The sequence below is a fragment of the Crocodylus porosus genome, unplaced genomic scaffold (assembly GCF_001723895.1).
Source record: "Crocodylus porosus isolate Cpor-Errol unplaced genomic scaffold, CroPor_comp1, whole genome shotgun sequence".
Lineage (NCBI taxonomy): Eukaryota > Metazoa > Chordata > Crocodylia > Crocodylidae > Crocodylus > Crocodylus porosus.
The window spans coordinates 8645420-8666681 of NW_017728912.1; the positions used below are offsets into that span (position 1 = coordinate 8645420).

Genomic DNA, 21262 nt, shown 5'->3' on the forward strand with positions numbered 1-21262 from the left:
CTTTTTAGGCTGCTGGTTTATTCTACTGCTTTGAATACTGTCTGTTGGGAATCATTAGTATTTTCTTCTCAGGTCAAGTACTGACCACAGCAAACAGAATAACAGATCAGTGGACTGCTAGATAAGAACACTCTTGACAGAAAATGAGCACAGTATATGACTACTTTAATGGGTTGGCAATCTCAAACTACTTTATTAGCCTTTTTGATGCATTTGATTTTGGGAGGGGAAAAAAACCTGATAGAGAACAGACAGGAAGAAGTGGTAGTAACTCCGAAGGTATTTCTTCCTGGCAGGAAAGGTGACAGGACTTTTGTCCTCATGTAGAACACTGAAATAAAACATTAGCATGTGTGGATCTGGATTTCCCAAGCTGAAGATGAGAGGAAATCTGTTAAAAATTTACCTCATCATCAGTTGTATACTTAAGATAGGACAAGGCAAGTAGAGAGGGAAAGACATGTGCATGCGTGTGTGTGTGCGTAAAACCTTGTTTCTCCAAGCCAAAGTGAATGACTATAAAGATTAAAACAGCAGCCTCTTACTCATAAGTCTTTACATTCCATTTTTTCTTTTTTCTTTTTTTTATGGTCCAGGGATTATTTTTTTCTTTTCGCTGCTCTTTTTTCCACTTCATAAGAAGGTTTTGTTAACTTCCCACACATCCTTTTACAAAAGTTCTTTTAAGATCCAAACAAAAACCCCACTACATAAACATTTTGTAAGACCATCGCCATGTGCATTAGCTACCACTATCTTGCAGCAAGCACGTGTTTCACTTTGGGATCCATCTGTAGCTTTATATTTAGTAAGATCCTTTTTTGCATCAGCTATGATAGAGCGCAAACTACCTTCTATTATGTTATTTCTAGCGCAATCTACAGGAAGAATGGTTTGTGGATGTGGGTCTGATGGGAATAAGAAAGGGAGGTGTATTTCTCAATAAAGAATCAATGAGCAGAGAAAATAAATACAGAAAAGAAAACAAAACCCCCCAAAATAGATCAGAAAGTAACAACAGACCTTGAACTTAGATCAGTGTTACAGAACAAGTGGCAGCACAGTCAAATGTTGCTGCTAATGCAACTGAAGTCAAACTGTTGCATACTACTGCATAAATTATCCAAACACTTTTATCCTATTACATGCCCAACAGTGTCCTTGTACTAGTCAAGGCTAGTACGAAAACATACCTGTTATCACCAGCAACACCACTCCTCACCCCCAGGCAACACCCTTTGCAATTTTAAGGCAATTTACTGGGAAAGTTTCTTACTTCCCATAGACTTTATCAGCTCCTGCTACTCAGGTTTTTTTTTGTTTTTAGCAACTGTAAGTTACAATAGTGGAGATAAAAAAAGAAAAGTAGACAGTTCTGCCCTAACTTCAGTGGCACAACTTAATACAAAGTTCCACTTACTGCATGACATCCATTTTACTAAAAACTACATAACTAAAAACTCTTTTCTGATTATCTCCTAGGACAGAGACTCCCAACCCCCAGGACTGGAAGTCCAGACTGGAAGTCCAAAAGTGGCTGCTGGTCCACAGTATGCTGGACTGGAAGTCCAGACGTGACCAGCATACTGCGGACCGGCAGCCAACCCTTCTTTATACTCAGTATAAAAAAGGGTTGGCTGCCGGTCCGCAGTATGCCAGTCACTTCCAGTCTGTAGTACGCTAGTCTGCATTTTGACAGTCCATGGTCACTTCTGGTCCTCAGTTTACAGGTCTGCGGTCTAAAAAGGTTGGGAACCACTATCTAAGGACACTTTTTTGTACGGCCGCATAAGAAGAATGTGGGTTGTCAAAATATTTATGTTCTCATCCTTGTTGGACAAGTTATAATATGGCTGGATTTAAAGGTCTATTACAAAAAGAAAACGCTTCAGGACAGAAACCCAGTCTCTAATCCCCTTCCCATCATCAGTTTAAGTTATGCTTGCTCCCTAGTATTACTTTTATGCCACCTATCTACCTACCTCAAACCTTTTCTATTCCTAAATGTCCAACCAATTCAAGTTAAACCTAAGTAAAACTCTCTTCTCCTGCACCTTCTCCTCTAGCACTGAAACAGCCACTATCCCCTCTATCACCACAACTCACAAGCATGGAATGGGACCAATTTCTTTTCTATGCATGCCTCTCAGCAAAGCCTGATGTTTTACAGAGGAAAGGATACAAAACACATGAGTAGGGCTTCCTTGTTCCCCATTTTCTTCTATTCTCCAATCCATTCAAAATCCAGAAACTGAAATCATCCCGAAGTGCTTCCTGCTCAGACCACACAATTTCCCCTCCTTCATTACAGCCTCCAGAAACCTTCAGTCATTTATCAGTGTGAACCCAAATAGTTACTCTTGTTTTCAATGCTGCATACCTATACACCTGCACACTGTCCCGAGCCTATACATTGTTTTAGACTTGCCCCTTTAGACTCCACTGATAAGGTAAATTACATCTCTTCCTTTGTTACTGTTGCATTTCAGGCTTTCCTTCATGGTCTTCACCTTGTATGCTCTTATTGCAGTGTGCCAGGAACCCACTCTCTGAACCCACTTCCTTTAAAATACTTCAAAAGGTCCATCCTCTCTACCCATAAAAAACAAATTACAACGGTGATTGGGTTTTATTAAATTTCCTCCTTAACCCTTCACATTTGTTTTATAGCAGCAACGATTCTAGCAGAAAGTGTGCCTTGGTAAATTAAAAACAATTAACAGCTATTCTTGGGTACAGCATGGCAAGTTTCTTATTATATGATCATTATACACATTACGGCCTGTGCAGGGTCCACTTTCATTTGCAGCTACTATTGAAACGCTAACTTTTCCCAGCATGCTATGCATTTGTTGACATATTCACATCATAGAAGTCTGCTCCTGATATAAATAAGATTTTTAAACAGTCACTGGTCTCAGTTTATTTAGTTAAAAGAACAGTAAGCTTACAAGCTAGAAATATGGGGAAAGAACCACTAAAATCACTTTCATCTATGATTTTCAGTTGTATGATTAGAGACCTGAAGAGCAAGCCATATGAGGAAAGACTAACAGATACAGGACTGTTCAAAAAGAAAGACTTGGGTGGGATTTGGTGGCAGCTTACAAATACATCAGGAGTATCAGGGGCTAGGCAAATGACTATTCACCAAAGCACCCCAGGGGAAAACCAGGAGCAACATCATAAACTCCTGGAAGAAAGTTTCAGACTGGATAAAAGGAAAAACTTCTTCACGGTTCATGTGACCAGACTCTGGTACAGACTCCCAGTGGGGGTGGTGCAGGCACCTACCCTGGAGATCTTCAGAAGGAGATTAGACGTGCACCTTGCTGGGGTTATTTGACCCCACCCCAACAGTCTTTCCTGGCCAGAGCTGGGGTCCTGGACCTGATGATCACACAAGGTCCCTTCCAGCCCTAAACTTCTGTGAATCTGTGAATCTTAAAGCTAAGTGACATATCAAGAATGCTAATTTGTTTTTCCCCATGTTTCTAATCACTGACAAATAAATGGATCACAGGTAAGGTATCAAAAAACACCAACATATATGATGGTCTAGTTTGTAAAAGCTGTTGAACTTCTATGAAATATGTCACAGGACACCTGGAAGGTTTTACTGCAGAAGGATAAAAGACAAAAATATTAAGCATTTACAAAAAGATATGAGAAAAGCCTATAACTTGTCATTAAAATTCCCTAAGGTAGTAATTCTCAACCAGGCTGTCACAGCACCCCGGAGTTACACCAGATACTTTGCGCTTATCTGCATATCTCCACCCCACCCTTCAGACAGGTTTGTCCCCACCCGGCCAGTCCTCCACCCCTGCTGCCCAGCTCCTCTGCAAGGAGATTAGCATTGTAATATATAAACTGGTTTTTGAAATTGGGTGACACATAATTCACTGAAGTTATGCAAAGTGCCGCAAGTTCAAAAAGACTGAGAACTGCAGCCCTAAGGGAAATACTTAAGAGCAACTGAAACCGAACAGACCAAAACTTTATACAGCATTATGGTCACCGCATGTACAATGTTTCAACAGCTTACATAAAAAAGAAGCATGCAACTGGCTCCCCTAAAAACTCAATGCTGTTACATGACCCAGGCATTTTACAAGTTCTCTGAGAAAAGCTTCAAAATAAAAAAAAAAAAGGTATCACTAAGTTCTTACACATTTTTTACAATAGTTATCTCCTTCTAGTCTAGAATACTGTTCTGGAGCATGGAAATACAGCAGTCTTTAAACAAAGAACTCACCAGGTTTTGTGGAAAATAAACACCTAACATATGCTACATGACTGTGACATTTGAGTTTATCAGCCTGCGAGTGGGCAATACAGACTAAATTTCATAAGAGTAGAGCAGGGGTCGCCAACATTTCAGCAGAGTGTCAAAAACACCCACAACATCATCTTGTAAGATGCTGGCATGCCAGGAGGTGGGTGCATGCATGCTTCAAAGCAGACAGCAGGGAAGGGGGCCAGGGCTTCATTGCCACAACAAGGATCAGGACCCTTGTGGCTCTCCGGCCATCCACCTTGAGGTGCACATGCCAAGCAAAATGCCTTCAAGTGCCATGCTCTGGTACACGTGCCAGGGACTGCCTACCTCTGAAGAAGAGGTTCTCAACTGTGGTGCAGCAAAACCCTCCAGGATGCTGTAGATGCTCTAAGTGGATGCGTCACTGCTAACTTGAATGATCCGCGCACCTCCTGCAGAGGCAGATCAGGAAGCAGCTGCAGCCAGGGCCTGTGCTCTTCCTGCAGCTTTTCCCAAACTGACCCCACATGCTCCTGCTAGAAACTGGCATGCTATAGGCAGGACTATCTCATATCCATGTTTCTCAGAGGAGCACACCGAGGCAGACCATGAAAGGCTGTGGCAAGAGTACCTGCTCCAGCCGCAGCCCTTTGCACTGTTTGGCCAGCGGAGCCAGGTTGGGCTGCAGCAGCCTTTGGCAGGCCTTGCTGAAGGAGCTGCAGAGGGGACACCCAGGGCAGGTAAAAGCACCCTTTTTTCTACCTCCCTCACTTCCACCCCACCCCAGGGGCACAGAGAAGATTTTTTCCCCAGGGTACAAAAGTCATTAGTTATGCCACTGCTCCTGCCAACTTAGGTTCACCAGAAAACACTGATACCAGAAGAGAAGCACATGGTATCTCCCTGGTAGAGAAGTTCTACGGTAAGCCAAGGCAGTACCAAAAGTGGTTCTCAATCAGGGGTGCTCCAAATTAAAAGTTGGAGGGATGCCTTGCCTAGAAATGGTTGAAAGCCACTGCATTAGAGAAAGAGAGAGAGAAAACAATAATAAGAATTAAAATATGAGCTGCATATGGAACACGCAGTTTGGCTTAACTTAGAAATATGACTAATTGTTTGTGCTGGCTCTTAAGCAGTGTAAAGACCGTCTACCCTCTCACTTGTGTTGGCATTATTTTCATCCCGAATTCTACAGTCTTGTATTATTTGGGGGGTTTTAATAAAGGATGTTTGCCTGAGAACAGCATTACTCACTTAAAGACTAGGGATCAAATACTAGGCTACTTACTGCAAGCCTCAGGAAGATTTTTATTAGTTCATGTAAATAACTAATACAGTCAATTCTGTTAAAGCACACACAAAACCTTTAAGTATGATAATCTACTTGAACTCCTGCAATTAATATGTTAAACAAACTAGAAGCAGCGAGGCATTTAAAACACTGCATGGCATTTCAGTATTATTAAATGCCCCACCATGAGCTTCCTCCCCAGTGCACAAGCAACCCTGGCCCAGAATAGGCAGCAGCTTAGCTCCAGCTCCGGCCCTGGGCTAAGCTGCCTGCTGTCCCAGGTCAGTACTCAAATCTAAAATGAGGCTTCCCCCGCACCATCCATGTTGTTTAGAACAAGGAAGGCAGGGAAACAGGACAAAAATCTTTTTTTTTTGCTTGTTAGTAAATATAGTTACATTAGTCCAAAGAAAAATGCTGCCTTCAGTACCTTAAGACCCTACCCCTTTTTATGACTTAGAACAGGGGTCTGCAATACAGTCTGCAGGTCACATGCTGCCCACAGAGCCAGGAGGGCTTCTGCTGCATTTTAGTAGGGGAGAAGAGAGGTGGCAGTGGCTGTTGCTCCACAGGTATGCTTGGAGACAGCCCCTCCTCAGAGCTAAGCTCCACTAAAGCAGCGTCCTCATGCAAAATTTTGTGGATCCCTGACTTAGAAACTAAACTCTGGGTCACAGGGAGGTACCTGGACTGAATTTAATAGCCTCAAATCTCTGGGTGTGAGGTGCCTAAACTCATTCCTCTTGAAAGAGAGGTAAGGTATTGGCAGTGCAAAGGGCTGATTTTGGGATGTGAGCTTTATCCTTACCAGCTGTGGAAGTTTCATAATTTTTATCCCTAGCACAACATGGACCAGAAATCTAAACCCAGTTCGCCCCCACCCCTAATCCTCTTAACTGGGTTCAAGTTATGCTCCTTCTATTTAGCCTAAAGGATCTTGAACTATTTTTTTTTTTTTTTGCACAGTGACACAACGTTAGGGGGTGGGGGGCAGAGAGTGTCTAACCAGAGAACCTCTATAGGCCTACTCACCTAGCCAGAGAGACTCTCTTAGCAAAAAAGTACATTTGAGTTTGAAATCCCTCTGGCTTGTGTATAAAACACAAGTTTTCCCTTTCTCGGGCAAGTGCTGGAGTCACTGAGTTATGCATACACAGGGCTTTCAGATTATGACTATTTCCTTTTAAAGCCCCATTTTTTAAGTAGGCGAGACTGTCATGCTTTGCTTTAACAAGGAGCTCAGTCCTGTCTGTGATAGGTATACTTCAAACACATCTTACCACAGCAGACCCCTTAGGGGACTGAGGAAAGAAAAGTTGCTAGATCCTGAATCGGCTTACGTGCGAGATAAGCACCAAGCTGCTCAGTCCTGCCAAAAACGAAGTGGTTCCAAGCATGTGCCGAAGCAGAACTTACAGGTATTGAAGTTTCCATTGGTAATGTTCCCTGGAGACTTGGGTTTTTTCAGGATTGTATTCTTGGGTGGGACTTAAATACAAGTTCTGTTTTAAGCAACACTAACATAATTGCCTATGTGTATGTATATCCATATTTATGGACTCCTCTACTTGCTTTTTAAAATGGCCTTTCAAATTCACTTGTGTGTTCAGAACTTTCATAAAATGTAGGAAAGTCAAATTAATCTCGCTCAGTCTGTTTCACTGTTGCTGTTCAGAAGCTGGTAGGCTCAGCAATCCGACAAGAACCACATCGATATCACACTTTTTCTGTTTGGAGAGCTATAGTCATGCACTAGGGCTATTCAGAGAAAGAACCAAAAGAATTAAACCCCTGAAAGCAAGGGAAATTTTATAAAGAGCACTTTCCAGTACCTAGGAGATAACAGTCATCATGAGACTTGGATAAGAAGAGAAAGCATAAAAAAAATTCAGGCTGAATGAGTGAGAGTACAGGTTTTCTTTGCTTTATGATGTACATGCATTCCTGGAAAACAGTGCATAACTCAAATTTGCATAAAGGGAACCTACTTTACAATGTAACGAATAGGGATACATTCCAAGACCTTGACTGTACTCACCCCCAGACACATTTCTACCACTTTTACAAGACAATTTTGGTACTCACCAACAGCGGACAGTACACACAAGCATAGGGCACTATCATAATAGGGATGGCAACATTTCGCGGACAACGAGCAAGGAGCACAGATCCACACAGGAGACTATTTTCGTGCATGTCATTCCCACAATGCACTGCACAAAGCAGCCGACTGCGGGCTTCCACCTCACCAATCGCGTAAGAGTGAATTTAGCTTGTATATAATGAATTCTTGGTATAAAAAGGGTCATCCCATAAGAGCGAATTGGCACACAGAAAACCGCATAAAGTGAGGGAAACCTGTAACTTAAGAGATTAATATGGAAGATAACCAAGCACAATACAAACAAAACACTGCTGGAGAACCCAGCATCCTCTCCATTCCCAGCAGTCTTGGTTAAGCTGCCTCTATCACATCTTCTATATAAGCTACTATATAGAAAAAGTCTATTAATGCCCTCATCTCCCACTAATTGCCAAGAGGAGAAGTCCTCCATTCAATCTAGTTCTCCCAAATAGATAAATAAATACAGACTCCCATGTACCACCCTTACCCCCATAAGTAATTAATAATGGGTATTTCCACAGCTGTCAAAGAACTTAGACATCAATAAAACTGTCAAGAATCACATATGTTTCATGCTTGTGTCAGCTGTGACCAGCAGCAGAAGCACATGCAGAACCCAGGATATGAAGACAGATAAAATACCAAACATTCACTTCACTACTTTAACAACACCTAAAATAAATCAAAGGAAAGATTCTTCCCTCAGCAGCTAGTGACAGAGCTTCAAACACTACTAGTCAAAGACTAATGTGAAAGCTCAGGAAGCAAGAACTAGAAATTGGACTCATGAGAGGAAAATCAATTACTGCCTCAATGGCACAGATGTACTACAATCACTAGTTCAGAAGTGAAATATCTAGTTTATATATTTGCACACTACTATCAAGGTGCTTCCAGAAAGGGAAAATATTAAACCACTGCAAAGAAAGCAAAGCTAATTAACTGCTCAATAATTGGCACAATCTATGAAAATTCTAATTAGCACTATATGCTTCAGAGTATATGCCAGGGCCTCTAAAAAGAGCATCTTTGTCATAATTTTCATCTGAAGAGCTGTACGTTGAAGATTTTACATATATAAAATCCTTTCCTTCATTTATTTTAATGTGTGCTTTTGCCAGACAAATAGTAGTAAGAAACAACAGGATTGCAAATTTATTTTCTCTCAGTGACTTCTGCATCACATTCTCTCAATCAGGTAGGTGTTTTCCCACAAGGACAGACCTGCAAAGTCAACCGGAAACCGAAGTCAGAGCTTATTCTCACCGCTTAAAGAAAGTAGAAGTTATATAATAAACATCCTCAAATTGCAACTGGGCTAAGGATACACACTACCTGGAGGGGTTGAAGGAGCAGGAAAACAGGTTCTTGCTCTCCAGCTGTGCAGAGACCCAACGCATCAGGAGAAAAGCAGAAAGATATTTGCTCCTCTCTCCCCTCAAAACACTCTTTTTTGTCAGTATAAGTAATCAGCTGTGACTGAAATGCACACAAGGCAAAGATTTCTGATTCACCAGAAGATCCCCTCACTCTGCAACTGTTTATGGAAGTTGTCCCACTCAACACAGTTACCTTTGTGGGTAAACTTACTTTTATCTCGCTGCAAACTTGCAGGCACAAGTTTTCACATGGCAACGTGAGCACATAGGGTATTGTCCTTTCCTGCTACACAAAGCAATGATACCCCAGTACTCCAAAAGACGTTCACTCCCTAATATTCAAGGTAAATGCACTTTATACCTGAAGACAACACAAAACCTGAAGTGATTTACTACGCCTTCATGTCCAAAGACTAGTGCACCTGTCACTCCAGCTATACATTTGAAGTTATTCTGCTTTGCCACTAACATTATTCCATTTAAAGTGTAAAGATGATGTACAGTGTACTCTTTTCAAGACTGTAAAAAGGCTATGCACCCCAATACATACCACTAATATAGTGCAATACATAGGACTGTTAGTGACGATGTTTTAGCAGCCCCAAACTAATTCAGCATTTCAAGTCTCAGAACAGGGGTGTCAAGCATATGGCTAGTGGAGCCCTGTGATCTGGCCCCAAGTGCTGCCCCTGAGTCTGAATTGACCTGGGCTGCCCCCATGGGCAGGGGCCAAGACACGTCATATGCAGCATCCATTCTGGCTGCTCCGAGAACTACACCACATATGGCACCCACCCGAGGGTCTCCAAGATGTGCACTGCACGTGACACCTGCTCCAGCTGGTCCAGGACCAGCACTTCACATGGCACCCAGAGGCATAGGTTCTGGATTGGTTCTTAGACCGGCCACAGCTGATGCTGTGGGCACTGTATCTGGCATGGTGGGGAGACAGAGGAGAATCTAGGATCTTGAGCCTGATCTGGCCCATGGACTGGACTTGGGTCACTCATCTAACCCACAGGGCCAGTTAAGTTTGATGCCCTTGCCTTAAATGCCCAGAAAATGATGGGAGCTAATCAGTTTTATGGATGCTAATACCACAGCACTAAAACTGCCTTGTACTTAAAGAGTACTGCTTACAGTGCTGTGGTACCAGCTCAAAAGGGACAGGCTCTACTCCTTTTCAAGATTTTTTAACAGCAGCCCTGACAGCTGCTTCTCCTTCACTATTACTGGTACAATTAAACAAAGATGACAGTTTAGTTACAACTTGTATGCATTTAAAACAACTACAATTTGATTGCATACAGAGTAGGCACTGGGACTGGAAAATACTACATACTTAGGAGGTTTATGCACTTCATGAATGCCTCCCAGGTGACCTGAACAGAGCATTCACAGTCCCCATCTTCAAGAAGGGGAAGAAGGAGGATCCAGGGAACTACAGACTAATCAGTCTGACCTCCACACCTGGAAAGATCGTGGAGCAAGTCTTCAATGAATCCAGTGTGAAGCACCTGGAGAAGTAGGTGATTAGGAACTGGAAGTATGGATTCACAAAGAGCAAGTCATGCCTGCCCAATCTGATTTCCTTCTATGATAAGATGACAGGCTCAGCAGATGGGAGAAGCATAGTGAATACGGTATACTTTGACTCTAGCAAGCCTTTTGACACGGTCTCCCATGACATTCTCTTTAACAAAGTAAGGAAAGACTAAAGTACATAACTGGTAGCATCAATATAGTGAGTAGTCCTCAATGGCTCAATGTCTACTTGGGAGGAGGCATCAGCTGGAGTTCCCCAAAGGTCTGCCCAGGGTCCAGTATTGTTCAACATCTGCATTAATGATTTTGATGATGGGATCAAGTGCATGCTTAGCAAATCTGTAGATAACACCAAATTGGGCAGAATTGCATACACTCCAGAAGGTAGGTTTATGGTCCAGTATGACCTTGGATAGACTGGAAAAATGCTCCACAATAAATCAGATGAAATTCAGCAAGGACAAGTGTAAAGTTCTGCACTTGGAACGGAATAACGGCATGCACAAATGCAACTGGGAAATGACTGGCTTGGTTGCGATACTGCAGAGAATGGCCTGGGGGTTACAGTGGCCTATAAGCTGAATATTAACAAACAGCATGCTCTTGTTGCAAAAAAGCCAACAGCATCGTGGGTTGTATTAATAGGAGTATCATTTGCAAATCAAGGGAAGCTATTATTTTGCTCTGTTTAGCACTGGTGAGGCCTCACCTGGAGTACTGTGTCCAGCTTTGGGCCCTACACTTCAAGAAAGACATGCACAGTTTGGAAAGTGCTCCACGGAAGACAAAGATGTCCATGGGCCAGGGAAACAGATTTACAATGACAGGCTGAAAGAACTAGAATTATTTAGCCTGGAAAAGAGAAGACTGAGGGGGAGCTGGTAATAGGCTTCATGTAACTAACTGAAGGGTGATTATATAAAGGATGGAGATGGCATTATTCTCTGTGGCTGTAGGGGACAGGACTAGGAGCAAGAGCCTCAAGATGAAGAAGGGGAAATTTAGGATGTAGATTAGAAGGAACTTTCTAACTATGAAGGTGGTCAGGTAGACAGGCTACCTAGAGAAATTGTGAAACCTAAATCTTTGAAAACTTTCAAAAACTGTTAGACACTTTGCTGGGATGGTTTAATAAGGGAAGATCCTGCTGCTTCAAGCAGAGGACTGGACCAGATTGACCTGAGGTTCCTTCCAACCCTACTTTTCTCTGACCCTATGCAGGTAATCACAGCTTGTTATAATGTAAATAGGAAGACCCAGGAAACTACAGGCCCATAAGCCTCACATTGGTCTTGGGGAAAATCCTTGAAAAAATTATCAAGGAACACATCTGTGAGGGGCCAGCAGGGGAGATCATCCCCAGGGGAAATCAACATGGGTTCATCAAAGGCAGGTCCTGCTAGACCAACCTAATGGCCTTTTATGACAAGGTAACTAAATCCCTGGATGACGGTGTTGCCGTGGACGTAGTCTTTCTAGACTTTAAGAAGGCCTTTGACACTGTCTCTCACCCCATTCTCTTTAATAAACTGAGCAACTGTGGCACTGATACCTACACAGTTGGATGGGTCAAAAATTGGCTGATGGGGCACACCCAGAGAGTAGTGGTAGACAGGTCGTATTCAACCTGGCAGGATGTGAATAGTGGGGTCCCCCAGGGCTCGGTCCTGGGGCCTACACTGTTCAACATCTTCATCAGCAACTTGGACAAGGGGATGGAAAACACGTTGTCCAAGTTTGCCGATGACACCAAAACGTGGGGAGAGGTAGGCATGCTTGAAGGGAGAGAGAGGCTGCAATTAGATTTAGACAGACTACAGAAGTGGGCAGACTGGAACAGGATGGGGCTCAATGCAGATAAATGCAGGGTGCTGCACCTAGGGAGGAGGAATCCACAGCATACATACAAGCTGAGGAGCTCCCCACTTGTGAGCACAGAGGCAGAAAGGGTTCTTGGAGTCATTATTGACTCCAAGATGAACATGAGCCACCAAAGCCAGACTGCAGCCACCAAAGTCAACAGCACCTTGTCGTGCAGCCAAAGATGCATCTCAAGCCAGTCCAGAGAGGTGATAATCCCCCTCTACGCGACATTGGTCAGGCCACAATTGAAGTACTACATCCAGTTCTAGGCACTGCACTTTAAGAAGGATGTGGCCTGCTTTGAGAAGGTTCAGAGGAGGGCCACCCGCTTTGTTGGAGGGCAATAGGGCAGTCCCTATGAGGAGAAGCTGAGGGACCTGAACCTGTTCAACTTCAGCAAGTGGAGGCTGAGGAGGGATTTGGTGGCTGCCTACAAACTCGTTAAGGGAGATCAGCAGCAAATAGGAAGGACCCTATTCCACACAGCAGCACCTGCGGTGATGAGGAACAATGGCCAGAAGCTGCTGGAGAAGAGATTCAGGTTAGAGATTAGGAGGCACGATTTCACTGTTAGTGTGGCTAAGATCTGGAATCAACTTCCTAGGGAAGTGGTCCTCGCTCCTACCTTGGGTAAATTCAAAAAGAGGTTGGATGAACACCTGTCTCGGGTCGCGTGATCCTGCCAGTGGGGGGAGGGGAGGTGGTCAGACTAGATGATCTGTTCAGGTCCCTTCTGACCCCAAACTACTATGAAACTATGAATATTGGGGCTGAAACTGTGTTATGCATAATCCCCTTAATGGCCAGCATCTGATGCATGTAAATAGAGTACACTACAGTTATTATGTGCTGCCTTTGTGTATCTGGAGACAAATGATAGCTTTATGAAATACTATTTTGCATCATCAACAATAGGAAAAGAAAGAGTTCCTATGTTTTTCCCCACAACCTATTTCCACTCTCCAAAAAAAGTTTTGGAGTAGGTGGGTTTCTCTCTTCTGCAACCTAGCTATTACCTTACAAAAACCAAAGCAAAACAACGCCCTATTTTTCAAGTTTCCTTGAGTCAGGGAGAAGCAAAGCTGCATCTGTCACAGAATCAGAAGTTATGTTCTACAAACTGCCTCAACTAGATTGACCCGGTTAATGACTAAAAAACGAACCCTTTTCATTAAACTGTACTTCCATGAGATGCTAGCTCATTGAACAGTCACTTCACACAAATGAACCAACAGCAGCCCTCTACATTCAGCAAAGATGACAACACATCAGCCGAACTTCCACATAGCTTCTTGTGTCACCATAGAGACTTAGTGTCCAGCACCACTTCTCTTGCTAGCTTCTAGATTCAGATTTATAGAACAGGAATTTAAACTGAACTTAATTTAAAAGAAGCCAGGATTCCTAGTCTCTTCTTTCAAGCTCAGGAACTTTCTCTTTGGCTATACAACAGTAGGCTCTAAGACATGGCTGCAGAACAGTTAATATTTTGCCACAGTTCCAAAGGTCTTAATTCAAGTCCTGCTAGACATGCTGAAGACTGCCCCAGTCAACCTACTGTTAAGGGGTGCCTGATCATTCAGGCTAGATACTCGAAACAGAAGATATGCTAGCAAGCTTCCTACATTTTGTACAGCCAGATAAAGCAAGAGTGTCAAAAACAAAGCCTGCACGCTGGATCTGGCCCACAAACACATTCCATCCGGCCCACTGGTGGGGCGGGGTGGGGTGGGGGAGGTAGGGGGTCCACAGCTTCCCTGGACCCCAAGAGACATGGCCACCTGTGGAAGGCCGCTGGACCTCCGCAAACTGCCCACCCCTGGCAGTTGCCATAACCTCCACAGATCTGATCCAGGAAGAGCCCCTGCAGTCTAGATCTGCCCCACAAACCAGGAAGCCTTACATTCCTTAGGTAAAGGAATTGACATGTCTTAGTCACAGCAATCCAAAAAGCTGTTAGGCTTAGGCAGACTTCTGCTTTGATTTGTCTGAATAGCTGACATACATCTACTCTGTACATTCTACCTCAAAGGAAAATTCAACATGATCCCTGATTTGGTGCAAATATTTTCTGTTCTGGCTGAAATCAGAAGTCCACATTCAGACACTTCTTTCTTACGCAAAATTGTTGTTGGAATCAGTAGGGGGTGAACTAAGGGCATGTGTAGACAAAATGGGGGCCCTGAATTGAAGTGGTGAATTTTAAAAAACACTGCTTGAATTTACAGCTGATTAAACCTGCTTGTCATGCACATACTCTGCTGACTTCCCTCCTCACCAGACAGGCAGGTGAGGGCAAGTTGCCAGCAGGCAGAGTGGTCCCTGGGCTGTGGGAGGGGAGACGATACTTGCCTGTGACAGCTGTGGCTGCCCCTAGGCAGCATCTGCAGGATGCTCACGGGGTTCCAGGGGGCACCGCAGTTGTGGAGGGAAGCACTGGGCCCCCACACAGCTCAAGCAGCCAGGCAGGCTTTGGGGGGGGAGGGGAAATCAGGCTTGCTGCTTTTTTTGGGTGGAGCTGCTTTCAGGCTACCTGCAGGGCTTCCTGCAGAGCCACAGAGCTGCATGGAGCCTGGTGCTTTGCTCTGCAGCTGTAGGGGCAGCAAACTACAACTCCTCAAAGGTGTTTTAGTTTGCTGCGCCTCAAGTCATTCAAGGTGCATTACACCGCTGAGTTTCCTATCGTAGCTGGAATTAATGAGCAATACGCCACTGAGGCATGCACACACCAACACTATTAAAGCGGTGCAAAAGCATTTAGCCTGCTTTAAAGTGTCATGCACACACTCCTGTCGTTTTGTCTACACAAAGCCAAAGTGAACAGAAAGACAGAGCCACAAGAGTTTGATATTTTTTGTAAAGAAGTATGAATTATCTCATTTTACTTCAACGGGGGCTGGCAGAGACCAAAACTTCTGACCTCGTTTCTGCATGACTTTGTATCAATACTACTTAAAGCTTATATTCTGTTTCAGCTTTTGCAGTTGCAGGATTTTTTACAGGACAACCTCCTTCAAAGACTGAATTCTGCAACACAACCTTAGATTTACATAGAGGTAGTAGCTACACCAGAGTGTTTAAGAAATATTTATCTCAAATTTAACTTTAATTCTCCAATTTAAGTTAAAAGAATTGTCTGCTGCCTATGTACCTAAAATACCTAAAAGCATCTGGTATTTTCCCCAGCACTAAACAGAAATGAAGTCTAATCCTATACTTACAGCACTTGTATAGCATAGCCACTATCAGGGGAAAACTTGCTCAACACAGTCACCCATCCATGTTACAGTAACTTACTATTTGACTTATAAAGACCATATTGAAGCATAGGTCATTTTCTTAAATATTCAAAACAAGAATAAAAGGTCAAGTAAGGAAACTAATTCATGACAGCTAAAGAAGTCTATAAAATGCAAACCAGCGAGTCTACCACTACTATTGCCACCCAGGTCATGACAACCATTCTAACAATTATCACAGGAGGAAATAAACTCACCTATTTAAAATATGATTTACAGGATAATAAATCTGCCTCGGAGACTAGGAAAGAAAAAAAAAAATCAAGGTAAACTTGCTTTCTCAGGCCGCTATGCATTTTCTACTAATTTTTTTTTTTAAGCTACCCTCTTGTTCCTTTCGGTTTCAAAGATTTCCAATAAATGTATTATTAATCCTTTACTCACTTTCCACTTAAAGTAGAAAGTGACTAAAGGTGCAGATCACACTTGAATTCTAACCTGCACCATTAATTTCAAAGAATAAGGGGTTTTTTTACCGTCTTCTAGAAACAAGGATGTCCTATGTAAGATTACATCTCTACCTAGATACTTCCTGTTTGAAATACTTTGAGCTTTCACTTCTACTTTGCTGACATAATTTTGTCAGTGTCATATTGCTCTTGTTGGCACCAGCAGAAGAACGCAAGATGGGAGGTGTTTTGTGATAGGGAGACAGCCAGAAGTTAAATAGTAGAGTCTGGGAACTCCAGCATAAGTAGATAGGCCAGCTGTCCTGGAAGTCTAGTTGCAAGGCAAGAAACTCAAAAACTCAGAACAAGAACTTCAACTACCATCATATTCATTACATAAAAGCAACATTGTTTGTAACAAAGCACAGTGGCTTAGAAGTACCCTAAAATCAGTCCTTTAGGAACCAATATTATTTCAGAGTTTAACATTTTGTGGAATGTTTTGGTTTGGTTTTTTTTGGGGGGCGGGGGAGGGGAGGTGGAAGGAGATTCTTATACACATTAAACTGAAGAATTAGCTTGATTTTATTGGCAGGGGAGAGGGGGCTGCATATTTACATGAAGTGACATTAGTAAACAGGCTGAATTATGACACTTGAAACATTTATTGTTTTCCTTTTTGGCAAATAGAAAGCTGTTTATAAATATAACTGGCCTTTCACTACAGAGAGCATTTTCTCCTCCTTCACTCTGCCAACAGATAGAAAACAAGGGCAGATAAAGGTATCACTATAAAGCTTGTTCAGATTTATGAACAGAAGACTTTTCCTTTAAAATACAGAACTTTTGACCGTTTTGCATACGAATATCCACCCCACCCCAGTCTGCCTACTACAACATATTGATGGCTTTGGTGGTTATTGTCCACTTTCTTTTCTGGCAGCTACAAAGAGAAATGCAACAGTATTAGGAGTGATAAGGATTATTCATTTGATATTACCACACACCAGGATACATGCATACATAAACTAGACAGATACAGCTACAGCGAGATCAGTAACATGAACACTTCAGAATGACAAAAAAAAAAAATACTTAACATAAACATAATTTAGGATTCTTGTTAAACATGTACTCCACGTTTTGGTGTCTTTAATTAAATCCATCTATTAATCTATACATGAAGTGTACTCTACAACACTTTCACAGACTCCCAAGATCTGGGTACACAATGAAAATAGCAGCTGTTTCTCTTTTGTTAGGTCTATTTTTTTCACTAGAGGCCAGTAGCCTCTGATAGGACACTAAAAGCTGACAGAAATAACTAATTATTAGAATGGCTGCTTGAAGTAAGTCAAAGCCAATGTTAATGAGAGCCAGTACCACTCCAGAATGTGACTTACTACACTTTTCATATTTTGCTGTTGAATTTACCTTGGGTCATTTATCCTAGAGTCCTCAATTTTTGCAGAAACACTTTCATATTTAGAACAAACAGCAAACCAGTTCAGATTTGTAGGAAATCAATGGAGAACACAAACATTTTCTAACTGTATTCTTCCACCTGACTTGAGACAACCTAGCTGCATAAAGTTCAGTTTCCAAATCCATTAGTTGTACGGTTTACAAAGCATTTAATTAATTTCTCCAAATTTTTAATCATTGGAAAAACCAGGTTCTGCACATTTTAAAATTAGTCCAATTACTGAAAACTGTCACCACTTTCATCTGCAAACAATAAAACTAGTATATATTCCCACGTTTGTCTACTTTAAGCTCTCTCATGGGGTGGGGACCATCAAGTTGGTACTTGTGAAAGGTGTTGGTTTTAAACAATGGGAAGACTCACATCCTATTTATTCAATAGGCAAAAACAAGACAGTTACTGCCACTGAAAGCTTCTTTCACTTCAACTTGCCAATGTGTGATCTGATCAGGTACTGCAGGGCAGTTGCAGTCCATTTAACCAGCCCCCCTTGCAGAGCAGAAACAAGGAATGGAGAGGAAATGGGGATTTTTGTAACCCACAAAAACTACAGAAAGAGACTTGCTCAGGGCACTGAAGAGAAATGACTTAGCTATTATTGCCCTGGGAAAGTGTCATAACAATGATCTAATTGTAAAAGTCCACAAATCCCATTATAAAGAGTGGTATTGAGTCAACCTTGTCTTTATTGTGATATCCTTTGTTTTCACTAGTTAAATCAGTCACACCAGAAAAAAAAAAACCAGCATTCACTGCTGTGGTTAAGAATGCATATGTAATTTCTTTGAAGGATCCTTGTTTATAAAACATTTACATTCACAAATATTAGTATTCCTACCACTGATTAAAAAAAGGTTTTCAAGAGTAATTTAAAAAGCTTTAAGATAGCAGTTGGGAACAGTTTAGTGCATTTAGGAGCACCAATAACAGAAGTTAATAGAGCACAACTAAAGTGGGTTTTTACTTGCACAGTTCACCAATCAATTTCTTATGACATTGTTAAGGAAAAAAATGCAGGCATTAAGTTATTTATTCCCTCAAAGTAGAGTCTCTCTTTATTCCGCCCTCCCCCCAAGGAGAACCTGAAGGGGGGAAAAACAGCTATGCCCAATTAAGTTCCTGTACCACCTGATCTCTAAAATATATCAGTTACACAAATTAGACATGTGCAGGTTGTGCTGGGAGTACTGAGCATTAGGGGAAGGTGTTAACTTTAAAAATAGCATTTTCCTACCTGGGTCTTTTGAATACCCAATAGAAATTGCACATCAAATCCAAATACCCTTTATTTTCTAGTCTAAAATCCTGTCTTCAGAGGTAGTGCAGGACTCATGCAGTAAGCAGGTCATTATGTAAAGGCCACAAGAGCCAACAGTTTGACTGTTTTAAACTCTGAAAGGAATTTTCTTTGATATCTTTAAAAGCAGTCATTAATTACAATTCAGGATAAGCATTTATAGTGAATTAGGTTTAATTTTGTCTAGAAGTAACTATTTATTATGCCAGCCATAACACAAACTTAGGTTTTTCATAATACTTTTGAAAGCCATGACAATAAACCATGAAGATCAGCAAACTGTGATACTAAAAGAAAATTGTATTTTACCAGTCTGTAAAGTGTTGTGGCCTCTTTGGATGCAAGGCTATCATATAAACACAAGCTGGGGTTTTTTTTACCTTTTAAATGCTTCAGCAGGGTTCCTCTCACATTCCCCAGGCTGCAAGAGACTTTGAACTGCAGGATCTCTTAGTTTGTCCTCATATCCCTGAATGAGTCCACTCCGGCAGATCTGTTTAACTAAGCCTCTAATAAACCCACCAACACACAATGTGTCAGAGTCTTGGGCCCTGCAGAAGTGGAAGGCTAGAGCCTGGCGATGTAAGCCTCTTTGTGAGCTTGCAGGTGAGCTTGGCCACAATAACTCAGTGCAGAGGGCTGTCTTTCCACTACCAGGCCCTCCTACCAACAGCACACCCCAGGCAACTCCTTTCCCAGAGCCAACGCCAACATTATTCCCAGAATTTGCCACAAGAGATAGTTTGTTGGCAGCACTGTTGCTGCAGTTAGCTTTCTCCTGGAGGCAGTGCTGAAGCTTGTGGAAAACCCACTCCCTACAGTAAAACTGCTTTCCCTGCAACAAACTGGTTTGAGCCATTTTCTAGACAGTCTTCTTGGTACCCGTCATAAACAGCAATACACCTTCAGCATCTTCAGTGACAGATGTAATGATTCATCTTATATACATCTGTTGTGTGGAACTGGCCATAGATCAAGATGTTCAGTTAACCTTTCTTGCAGGTTAGCTTCTATGCATGGGTGATGGGTGTCATTCCATGCAAGTGAATGTTTGTGATGACCCTGCAATATATGACAGTTCAACTGGTTGTACTCTGAAACAATGCCCGGTACCCAGGCTCCGTAACACCTCTCATATAACTCAAAAGGTTATACAACTCCACGATTACATCTGTAGTTTACATAGTTGTGTGTGTTCCTGGTATACAGAGGAGACAATACATCTGGGAAAACTGAGAGAAAGCCAATTTTTCTGTGTACACTAAGTGTCTCTCAAATCCAGGCATTAATCTTTCTGGATTTACATCCAAAGCTGTCCACAGGAAAACTACCTTCTGGGAATTCGGTACAGAAGCATTCTTCTTCCGAGTCTGCAATTTATGTTGCAAACATGTGGCTCTGTTTCCCTTGCTGAGAAATGGTTCAGTTTCAACGGTAAGCCTTGCAGCCTTCATACATCTGGGCAACTGCCAATGAAGTGCTTTACATGACGATTTCTTAGGCAGAGGAGACGCTGGGAAAACATTAACACTTTCTCCCTGCAAGACACCCGTCCAGTGCTTCCTTCAGGATCCCGGAGTCTGACAGAACTGGCTCCCAGGCATCTCGATCAGGAGCTGTCAAGCAGCCGACAACCTCTTCCCCTACAGCTCCGAATAAAGAAAAAAGAGAGGGGTAATGACTTAAACCCCATGCACCAGATGTTTGCATTTCACAAAGGCAGCACTTGTGAATAAAATGCCCAGACAGCAAAAAGAGAAAAAAAAAAAAAAAAAGAGAGAGAGAGAATCAAGTGGAGCGCTACAGATCTGTGTGGGTATAGATGTAGAAACACGCCTATATACACATGCATGTAACGGCAAACACATGTGGACATGTATTCACACACACACACGTGTGTACACTTCCCATTCCTTCAGGCCAATTCTGAAAGGGTGTGTGCGCATCTGTGTGTGTGTCACTGCATTTCCCCCGCCTTTGGGGCAATTGTGAAAGTGGTGTGCCTGTGCATTTCTCCCTCCTTTGGGTGGATTCTGAGCGGTTTCCAAGGCTCTTTGGGCAGCTGTGATCTCGTTGATCAGACCAATTCAATAGTTGGAAAAAACGTTCTCTACAAGCTTTCTGGCACACGCACCCTTTCTCCAGGCATAGGGAGACTCTGGCTACACCGCTACAACCAGTGTCCCGAAAGGTTTCTTTCCAAATCCTCCCAAACTGCGGGCCCCGGGCTGGAGCCAGCCTTCGCCCCGTCTCCCCACCACAGCCTTTCCAGTCAGTGAGTCCCCACATCCGAGCCACCTCCGCCCCAGGGGAGGGGCCGGGCCCGG

General features: G+C 42.6%; 1 protein-coding gene across 1 annotated transcript in view; it reads right to left on the reverse strand.

The window, feature by feature from the left end:
• Positions 1-20673, reverse strand: part of ANKRD50 (ankyrin repeat domain 50) — a 67903-nt gene extending 47230 nt beyond the window's left edge. Inside the window, exon 1 of the mRNA XM_019534023.1 lies at positions 19316-20673. Within this exon, the coding sequence (XP_019389568.1) occupies positions 19316-19794 (479 nt within the window). The 5' untranslated portion in view covers positions 19795-20673. The remainder of the gene's footprint in view (positions 1-19315) is intronic.
• Between the last annotated feature and the right edge of the window lie 589 nt (positions 20674-21262).